This window comes from Dipodomys ordii, unplaced genomic scaffold, assembly GCF_000151885.1.
Source record: "Dipodomys ordii isolate 6190 unplaced genomic scaffold, Dord_2.0 Scaffold132, whole genome shotgun sequence".
Lineage (NCBI taxonomy): Eukaryota > Metazoa > Chordata > Mammalia > Rodentia > Heteromyidae > Dipodomys > Dipodomys ordii.
Window position 1 is genome coordinate 28601 of NW_012267348.1, and position 11039 is coordinate 39639.

The 11039-nt window shown below is 44.3% G+C and overlaps 1 protein-coding gene across 1 annotated transcript in view; it reads right to left on the bottom strand.

Annotated features, from left to right (window-relative positions):
• Fam208a (family with sequence similarity 208, member A) overlaps positions 1 to 8249 on the bottom strand; it is a gene marked incomplete at its 3' end in the record, with an annotated part of 28805 nt that extends 20556 nt beyond the window's left edge. The window contains exon 1 of the mRNA XM_013030716.1: positions 7696 to 8249. Coding sequence (XP_012886170.1) covers positions 7696 to 8026 — 331 coding nt within the window. The remainder of the gene's footprint in view (positions 1 to 7695) is intronic.
• Between the last annotated feature and the right edge of the window lie 2790 nt (positions 8250 to 11039).

An 11039-nucleotide genomic window follows, 5' to 3' on the forward strand; every position in this document is an offset into this window, starting at 1 on the left:
GCATTCTTTCATTTAATCATCAAGATCACTGGATGTAGTCATTTGCATCTGTAATTCTGGTATTTGAAAGGATATCAAGAGGATCAAAGTTTGAAGCTAATCTCTTAAATTCATGAGATCTCATCTCAACCAATAAAGTGTTACACAGTCCAGGACAACAGCCATAAATGTGAAACCCTGTTCAAAAAATAACAAAAGCAAAGCCGGGTGCCGGCAGTTCACACCTGTAATCCTAGCTACTCAGGAGGCTGAGATCTGAGGGTGGTGGTTCAAAGCCAGCCCAGGTGGGAAAGGCCGTGGAACTCTTATCTGCAATAAACTAACTACCTGAAAATCAGAAGTGCTGCTGTGGCTCAAGTGGTAGAGTACTAGCCTTGAGCTGAAGAGCTGAGTGACAGTGTGCCCAGGCCCAGAGTTCAAGCCCCTTGACCAACAAAACACAAAAAACAAAACAAAAACAAAGCCAGCATGGGGAGAAAAGTCCATGAGACTCTTATCTCCAATAAACCACTCAGAAAACCGGAAGTGGCACTGTGGTTCAAGTGGTACAGTGCTAGCCTTTAACTGAAGAGCTAAAGGACAGTGCCCAGGCTCAGAGTTCAAGCCCTACAGCTGACAAAAAATAACAAAAGAAACCAGGCACCAGTTTCTCAGTCTGCAATCCTGGCTACTCAGGAGGCTGAGATTTGAGGATCATGGTTCAAAGCCAGCCCAAAAAGCCATGAAACTCTTATCTCCAATTAACCACCAGAAAACCAGAAGTATTGCTGTGGCTCAAAGTGGTTCAACACCAACCTTGAGAAAAGAGCTCAGCAAAAGTCCCCAATCCCTGAGTTCAAGCCCCATGACCCCCAAGAATAGAAAAAAAATTTAAAAAATTAAAAAAAAACATAAAGGGCTAGAGACATGACTCAAATGGTACAATAAGTTCAAACTCTAGTACAAAAATATGAAATAAATAAATGAAAGACTTCCAACAAACAGCTGGAAGTGGAACTGTGACTCAAGTGGTAGAGCACTAGCCTTGAGCAAAAAAAAAAAAAAAAGCTCAGAGACAGCACCCAGTCCCTGAATTCAAACCCCGGGACCAGTAAAAAGAAAAAAATTAAGCTACCTGGCTCCAAACCTGCAAGTAAAACCAGGAGACAATGCCTGGTGAACAATTTAACAGCCTCAAAATAATTTGGTACATGGTAGGTGTCATCTGCTTATACTGATAGTTTTTAAGTCTTATGAATGACATTTATAAATATCCAAATGGCTCTAGGAAAAAGTTTCCCAAGATCAGATCCAACCGAATCAAGAACAGGAGATTAGGGGCTGGGAAGGTGGCTCAGTGGTAGAGAGCTTGCCTTGCATGCATGAGGCCCTGGGTTCGATTCCTCAGCACCACATAAGCAAAAAGAAAAAAGCCGGAAAGTGGCACTGTGGCTCAAGTGGTAGAGTGCTAGCCTTGAGCTGAAGAGCTGAGGGACAGCACCCAGGCCCAGAGTTCAGGCCCCACGATTGGACCCCCCCCCCAAAATAAAAGAAATTTGTCAGGTACCAGTGGCTCATGCTTATATTCCTAGCTACTGTGAAAGCCAAGAACTAAGAGTCAAGGCTTAAAATCAGCAGAGGTGACAAATCTGTGAGACTTTTATCTCTAATTGACCAGCAAAAACAAAACAAAAAAAACAGAAGTGAAAGTTAGAGCCCCAGACATGAGCAAAAAAGCCCCCCCCCCCAACAAAAGTGTGAAGCCCAGAGTTCGAGATCCAATACAGATAACAACAAAAAGAACAGAGGGGCTGGGAAGGTGGCTCAGTGGTAGAGTGCTTGACTTGCATGCATTAGGCCCTGGGTTCAATTCCTCAGCACCACATGAGCAGAAAAAGCCAGAAGTGGTGCTGTGGCTCAAGTAGGAGAGTGCTAGCCATGAGCTGAAGAGCTAAGGGAGAGTGCCCAGGCCCAGAGTTCAGGCCCTACACCGACAAAAAAAAAAAAAAAGAAAAAAAGAATTTGACTTCTAAGATTATGTTGTTTCTACCCTATGTGTAGTCAAATCACTGTTATTTGTGTTGGTACTGGGCTTGAACTCAGGGCCTTGGGTTGTCATTTACCTGGGTTTTTTTTCTTTTTTTTTTTTTTTTGGGGGGGGTCCGGTCGTGAGGCCTGAACTCTGGGCCTGGGCGCTGTCCCTCAGCTCTTCAGCTCAAGGCTAGCGCTCTACCACTTGAGCCACAGCTCCACTTCTGGCTTTTTTCTTATGTGGTGCTGAGGAATCAAACCCAGGGCCTCGAGCATGCAAGGCAAGTGCTCTACCACTGAGCCACCTTCCCAGCCCCCATTATTTAGCTGTTTTGTTCAAGGCTGGCATTCTACTATTTGAACTATACCTCCACTTCTAGTTTTTTGCTGGTTAACTGAAGAGTGTTTTGCATTTGCCTGCCCAGGCTTGCTTGGAACTGTGATCCTCAGTTCTCAGCCTCCTGAGTAGCTAGGATTACATGTGTGAGCCACTAGCACTTCAAGTAGTAGTTTTACTATCAAAGGATCACTTTCCTAGATCAGCTTTAATTATTTATTACTAATGCAGGTTTTCCTGCAATATATCCATGTAAAAAATATTATAAACAAAAATGTTAAAACTTTTAAAAGACAGAAGTGAGCAATATGAATTAAAGTTTTCTGATTTAAAATAACCCATGGAAGAGGAGGAATTAATTAGCAAGGTTAGGTTAGTGGTCAAAGGTGGTCTGCAATTCTGAGTCAACAGCGGCTCTACTAACGATTCATTTCTAATGATTTTAAATATAATAGTTTCCTGTCTGTTCTTTTAGAATTAATCACTTTCCTTTTTCTTTTTTTAATTGGCTGTGGAATTTGAACTCTGGGCTTGAGCACAATTCCTCAGCTCTTCAGCTCAAAGCGAGTACTCTACCACTTGAGCCACTTCTGGTTTTTTGGTGGTTAACTGGAGATAAGATCTCACAGATGTTCCTGCCCAGGCTGATTTTGAACCACAATCCTCAAATCTCAGCCTCCAGAGTAGCTAGGATTACAGGTGTGAGCCACTGGTGCCCACCTTAACTTTTTCTTTAATCTAAAAAATTACTACATAGAAATGAAACACTAATTCCTGAAGCACTAAGTCAACAAGATTGAACATAGTGTAGAATTAGCAATGTACATACTGAGGAAGATCAAGTTGAACCAGTCCAATTTGTTTTGGGGAGTCTGTGATATGGCCAATGAAAAATTTTACTTCCATTACTTACAATTTGTACACACCTACAAAATGTTCTGTGGGGATGACTAGATTCTGCTGAAAATTTCCTGCTTATGTTTACTTCTATGTACGAAGACTCATTGTTTTCAGAACATACCCAACTACTAAAACAACATGGAAATTTAAGAATGAGGTGTAGCCGGGTGCCAGTGGATTACACCTGTAATCCTAGCTACTCGGGTGGCTGAGGTCTGAGGATTGCGATACAAAGCCAGCCCAGGAAGGACAGTCTGGAGACTCTTTCTTCAATTAACCAGCCAAATGCCAGACTGGAGTTATGGTCAAGGGACAAGAGGAAAGTCTGTGAGATTCTTATCTCCAATAAAACCACCAGAAAACCATAAATGGCACTGTGGCGCTGTAGAGCACTTCCCTGAAGTGTAGAGGTGTAGAGCCAGATGCAAGTAGCTCATACATGTAGTCCCAGCTACTCAAGTAAAATCTGAGGATTGAGGTTCAAAGTCAGCCAAGCAGGACAGTCTGAAGACTCTTCAATTAACCAGCCAAATGCCAGACTGGAGGGAGTTATGTGGTCAAGTGACTAGAGTGCCTGCCATCAGTGAGCAAAAGTCACATGAGTGAGTGGCCCTGACTTCAAGACCCTGTACTGGCGCACACACGCACGTGTGCGTGCACACACACACTGGAGCACACACGCATGCGTGCGTACACACACACACACACACACACACACACACACACACACACGCCCCAGGGCTTCAAAAAGACAACTTCAAATTTTGCAGGAAAGATGGAATACTGGGAGAAAAACTTAGCCATTAACTCTCCTGGACTAAACTAGTATGAAAACCTACAAATAAAAGCAATGAATTTCTGAGATTCTATTGTGCTCTACAAAAAACATTAAACAAAATGAACAATTTTCAGTAAGCACATCATTACTACTCCATTTCCCAAGAACTTTGGAGGGAAAAATTATATCCAATATGTTACTGACTTGACCTTTGATGACATACTATAGAAAAAAGATAGAGAAGCATTTACTAACATGACACATTTTACAATTTCTAAGTGGGAGGACAGTGTCTTTTTACACCACTGACAACAGCTCAACCATTAGATATTACAACATACCTCATGTACACTCTTCTGTGAGCTGGTAGCTCACATCTGCAATCCTAAGTACTCAAAAGGCTGAAATCTAAGGATGGAAGTTCAAAGTCAATCTGGACAGAAAATTCTGAGACTCATCTCCAATTAACTATCAAAAAGCCAGCTGTGGACCTATGGCTCAAGTGGTAAAGGCCTTGAGTTCAAGACCTGGTACCCACACAAAAACAAGTAAAATAAAATATACCCCCTTCTTGTCAACAGATCATTTTCATTTAGTCTGTCAGTATTGATTAAATTATGTTCATTGTGAATGTAGTTTGTCCATCTCAAAATGCATATGAAGCAGTATTTTTAAACTTAATAGGGAAAAGACTTCACATGAACTGGTCAACACAAAAGCTGCGTTAAAATTAAGGCCATGAAAAAAAAATTTTTTTTTGAGCTGGTATTGGGGCTTGAACTTCTAGGCCAGTAGCTCGCTTGGATTCTCTGTTCAAGGCAAGCACTCTTACCACTTGAGCCATGCCTCCACTAAAAATAACAATCGCTACAAGTTGAGTAGTATTGTCTTCAAACTCAAATCTAGCTCCACCATTTACTAGTTGAATGAAAAATTCCTTAACTCCTTAGTTACTTTCTCATCTGTAAAAAGGTAGTAGTATCTATCATACAGGATTCTAGAAATTATGTTAATATATGAAATGTGCTTGGAACAATGCCTATAATTTATTAAACAGTTTGTCTGCCAGTATTACCACTAAATTAAAATGGAAGTATTCTAGATGTTATCAAGAATTATAACATAGTATTACTTGTAAGATGTTTAAAAACCAAAAAAAAAATGTCCTAATTAAAATTTCCCTAGCAAATAGGCACAAGCAGGGTCTGTAATATTAATATTAATTCAAATTAACATTCATATTAATATGAATGCAAGATAACTTTTGACACTGAAAAGTTTAACAAGAATATTTTAGCACAGCATAATGGTGAGCCTAATCCCAGGCATTAAAGCAAGCAAGCATTTGAGACAAACCTGGGCAATACAGCCCTGACCACTTCAAAAAACTAAGACATATGTATTGAAAACAATATGTATTGATAAACAATAAAGATTTTGACTTGTCTAGCTAAGAATATCTGCCAAACCTACACATACTGAGATCTTTCAAGTCTTCCAGCTGATTTTCTAAGTATGAAACTAGCAGTACCTACACTTCATTTTAAAAATAGTAACAAAAAGTTGAAATTGATACACTAATCTCTCAGCTTAGGCAGGTCTATGGTGGTGGTAAAATAGCTGCTTAAGTCCTACTTTACCTGCTATTGCACTACTTGAAAAACTACTGCTCAGAGTACATTTCAACAAGTTAAACACTAGAAGTTCAGTGTTATATTCCTTACTCTCAACTTCCCTTACAGGTAAGAGGTAACAAGTCTTTTATCTCTAAGCAAAATGGAAAGTATAAACTGTTCCTCAAAAAGAACAGAAAGAAAACAAGATTCATATTTTCTAATTTCCCATTCCACTTTTAAGTGTGTTCAAGAGAAGTCTATTAAAGGACAATTTATACATTTGGTTTATGTAATTCAAAAACACATTTGAAACACTTTCTACGGGTTTCTAGAGGAATTTTTCAGTCCTAACAAAGAGGTGAAGGTGGCTCATGCCTGTAATCTAAGCAAATCAGGAAGCTGAGACCTGAGGATCACAGTTGGAAGCCAGCCAGGCTGAAATCCCGGAAACTCTCATCTCCAATTAGCCATCAAAAAGTGAGCAGTAGCTTCTGAACGCTAACCTTGAGCAAAAAAAGCTCAAGGACAACGCCCAGATCCTGAGTTCAAGCCCAAGGATTAGCACAAAAAAATAAAGAACCGATGTAGCAGGTCGTCCATATTCTTAGGCATTCTTATCTCCTGAGCTGAGAATTTAGCTTAAGTGGTAGAATACCTGCCTAGCAATTCAAACTGCAGTACCACCACCACCACCACAAAAACAAAGACTTTTATCAAGTTAAGAAAAATACTAAACCCCTCTTCCATAATAATGAAACTAGACTTCGAACCTATTCTTTTCCAAGTAGCAGTTTCTACTGGGCATCTACCTTCCACAACCATATAACTTCACTAAATACACCAAAAGAATTGACTACCTTGACATACATCTGAAAATAAAACTAACTTCAAAGATATTTCTAGAAACATGCCTCGTGTTCATGGACAAAGGTTAGCTCCCTTTTCGTCCACAAGGTTTCCCACATCATGTTTTCCTTGGCTCGGTCATCCAAACATAAAGAAACTTTCTTTGTACCTTAACTGATTAAAATCCCAAAGTATTCTAGTTGTGCAAATGAAGCTGGTTAAGTAAATGCTTGAAGTTTCCGTCAAAATGACAGGGAAAAAAAAAACTTTCTAAAGTAAGCCACAGAAAAATTAAGCCGCGAAGTAGGTCTACCAGGAAGAACTTAAAACCAAATCCAGAATTATTTAAAAATGGCTGGACAGTCAAAAATACTGTAATAGCAAAAAGCAAGTTCTACAATATGGCATTAAGGTTTTTTTTTTCTTCAAGCAAGCAATTGGTATATCTTTCCACATTGGCTTCAAAAACAATCTGGGCTTTCTTAGAATCTTTAAGTCCAAGACCAAGTTGAAGACTCTAGGGTAATAAAGGAATATTTTCCCCCACAGGGAAATTACTGCGCCAAGAACCCATCTTCCCATTCTTTAAAAAAGAAAGAAAAACAAGGGAAACCATACCAAGTATGGATTTAAAGAGAGATCTAGTCAATATAATGCCTGAGAACCAAGAGGGGGGAAAAAAAACCTACATGGAAATGAAGTGTGATGGAAATTAAGTGTGCATGGATCACATCTACTAATGGTGATTTCTAAATAAGGGAAGATGCTGACATCGAGCAAGTAGACACAGAGAGCTTGAGAACTTCCATAGAGAGAAACACTTGTGGTCCTGAGCACGCAATAGCCTTGGAGAAAGAAAGCCCGAGAATCCATGGCCATGGGGCTATTTCCATAAGGAGACTTCTCAGAAGCATCTGTAGGAGGACACACCAGCTTCTCTGCTTTCGGGGAGTGGGGAGGGGCGCCAGGCACCATCTTTCCTCTCGGGGAGCTGCAGCCTTATGGACAAGCTTCAAACCTGAGCTACTTCCAACTTCCACTGCTTTCTCCTCTGGCGCCAAGCGCAGCAGCTGTGCGGCTGGGGCCGCGGGGGAAGGCGGCCGGACCGCAGGCGTGTTTACGTGGGTGCGGGAAGGAGACAGAGAGGTCCTAACGAAAAAGATGGAAGGGAGACAGGAAGAGGGCTGGGAGGAAGGGGGAGGCACCACCTTTCTTTTCTCTGCTCTTCCTGGGGATCTGAAAAGTCCTCCTAACGGGCCTTTCGGGCTCTTCCGGGCCTTTAGGTGGAGCGGCCAAGCCCGGCTCCGCGGAGTCGGGAAGCAGCTCGTGGCCGAGGCTCGGGGCGGCCTCGGGCGCGGCGGTGTCCTCAGGCCCCGCGCCGCCTCCGGGCTGCGCGCTGGTGGGGCGGCGGCCGCCGCCGTCGCCATTTTGTGCGGAGGACTCAAGCTCCGGAAACGCTGATTGCATCTCCTCGTCGGCGCCGCCGTTCCAGCTGGCCACAGCCGGCAGAGAGGGGTCTGTCTCCACGGCAGTCGCCATCGCGCCCGCTTGGGAAGCCCGGGAAGCTTCGGCCCACAAGGCTGACAGGCTGGGGGGAAGGAGCAGCAGGCCGGCTTCGCCGCCTCGCTGCTGAGTTCCCCCCCACCCCGGGCCGCCGAGGCCACTGGCTCTGCTCCCGGCCCAACGGCTAAGTGGAAAGCGTCAAGACGGGCGTCTAACGTGCGGCTCCGCGTAGAGCGGCTCCGGCCTGAGCGGCTCTCCACTCCGCACCCCACCCCCACTCCCACCCCAGCCACCCAACGTGCTCGCGTCCGGGCCGAGAGGGGGCGGGATTTCTCGGGCCGCTCCACCAGTGGGAACGCAGTGCCCACCTCCGCAGATGCAGACAGTCTGCGCCGGAGGCGGAGCCTCGGAGCACCGAGCCCGCCAAAAGGGGCGAGCGCAAGGCCGGACTGCAACCTCGACGCCGCGGCTAGTGGTGCCATGCTTGTCCTCTTCGGCCCTCGGAGACCGTCCAGACCGCGCCATCTCGGCGGGGCAGTCCAGAGGCGGGCCCAGTGCGTTCCTCCCATCAGGCGCCTTCTGTCTGGGATGCAGACCACCTCCCAGGCCTTGGAGTTCTGTGGTCTGGAGCTGGTTTTGGAGTTGCTGTGGGAATTACTGGTATGTGTGAAATTGGAGACGAGGAAAGGGCGGGCCGCCCGCCATCCACCATTGCCACCAGGCTAAGGGCTTGAACCAGAGACACCTGCCAGCAAGACCCAATGCCTGGAATGCTTTCCTAGAACTTACAACTTGCTGCTGTGTCTGTGTACATGTACTACACCTGGGGCTTGAACTCGGTGCTGTCCCTGACCTCTTTTCAAACCCAGCAGCACTCTACCACTTTGAGCCATGCCTCCACTTCTGGTTCTCAGGTGGCTAATTGAAGATTAGAGGCTCACGGACTTTATAACTAGAGCTGGCTTCGAACTGTGAGCCTCCTGAGTAGCTAGGATATAAGGCGTGAGCCACCAACACCCGGTTGCAACCTAGTTTTATACATTTTTCCCCTCTGGCTTTCAGAGCCACTGTTACCCAGCTAAGTTTGTTGTTGTTGTTTTTGGGGGGAGGGGGGAGAGGTTGTTTTGTCTTGTTTTGTTGGTTGTAATAGTAGTTTCTACATAGTTAGCATAATGTATCTTGGGTTTCTGTTAGCCCAATAAGTTCCCTTCCCATAACCTAGCATGCTCCTTTCCTAGGCAACACTAGGCTCATTTAATAAAGGCAGTAAATAATCAGTCTCCAACCCCCCTTTACCTTGGTTGGGTACCACCATATAAGGCAGCAAGATCCTCTTAGAGTGACCTTCAGGTCTGGGCAGCTGCATACAACTTGGGCAACTTTGGCAAGCAGCCATAAATCCTAGCCGGCCATGATGAAGCCCTTGGCCCACACAACTACACCACCATCTCAGCCTCCTAAACTTTGTAGGTTATAAAAGATCACTAGACACAAAAGCCTGCACTTCTCTGTGTGAAGGGATCTTGCCAATCCCTTTTCTTTGTTCTTTGTACCAGGATATCTGGTTTTCTTGCAAAGTCTAATAGTTACTAAGAGTGCAAGCTGAATTTACTGAGGTTGTTTTTGTGTTTGTTTTTTCATATGGTAAGTAAGGTCTGCCCTGGGCCATGCAGGCCCCGTGCAGACACCTCCCTACTTCTAGTTTCCACCCAATATCTGTGTTACCTAGGTAACTGGCACCTCCCCCTCCTGCTAGGTCACATGCTGGGCGCCTCAGGTCACACTTCCCATCTGACTTCCCACCTAGAACCAATGTGGCCACACCTTTCTCCCACCTGGCCACACCTCTTCCTGTCCCTGGCCTAGATGTCCTGGCCTGAGGGTGGGTCTCCCCTTTTTGGCCTCTCCACCTTGCACGTGGTGGTGGGGCAGCAGTTTGATAAATAAACTTTTCCTGCCTGGTTGCCTCTTGATATTCTCTTCATCAGCTACCTCATGAAACCTATCTAATATATCTTGCACTAAGTCCTAGACAAAGCAATTGACTTACTTTGTTTCTGTTTAATCATCAAAATAACATACTAGGGAGACACTATTTTGCACAACTTGTGAGATATGGAACAAACTAACAGAAATCAATATTGGAAACCAAGTTCATGTAGTTCAACAAAACTGAAGTCTTTTATTAGCCACATGGCGACTGTCTCCAGCTCTCAGCGCTTCGGCAAACAGCCCCACTTGTTTTTCATGGTGAGGTTTTATAGGAAGGGGTTTCACTCAGCTGATGTTTGCCAAAGCGAGCAATCAAGGTTACAGATGCAAAACAGCTTTGCAAAACATAATCTTGACTTGGTCCACATGACTGATACTATCAATGTTATTGATACTATAGATACTTGATTACAAAAAGTCAAAACAAAACAAACTACAACTTTCGTGGGGGGAGGCGGGGAAGATTGGGTGGGGCGGTGTGGGGAGAGGCTGGGAAGGGATGTGAAAGGTAAACAAAGGAGGAGGTTGCAATGCTTGATAAGAAATATACGCATTATCCTGCCCATGTAATTGTAACTCCTCTGTACAGTATTTTCACACACACAAAAAAAGTCAAAATATATCCTTGTATTACAGACAAAATAACCCCACCCCCACCTTGGGTGGGGTCAAACTTCTGATTGATAGAGTAGCTCACTTTATCCCGAGATAAGTCTCAAGGTCTGTGGGTTTTAGCAAAGTTCATAATCTCAAAGTTGTCAGCCTGGGAAGCTTGAGAGAGCAAGAGATATTCTTGGCTTTTTAGCTAGGATGCAAAGGGGTTAAGGCTGACTACTGGCCAGTTTTTTATTTTTGTTTTTGTTTTTGTGGGTTGTAGGGCTTGAACTCTGGGCCTGGGTGCTGTCCCTGCATTCTTCAGCTCAAGGCAAGCGCTCTACCAATTGAGCCACAGCACCACTTTGGGTTTTCTGGTGGTTTATTGAAGATAAGAGTCTCATGGAGGGGCTGGGAAGGTGGCTCAGTGGTAGAGCGCTTGCCTTGCATGCATGAGGCCCTG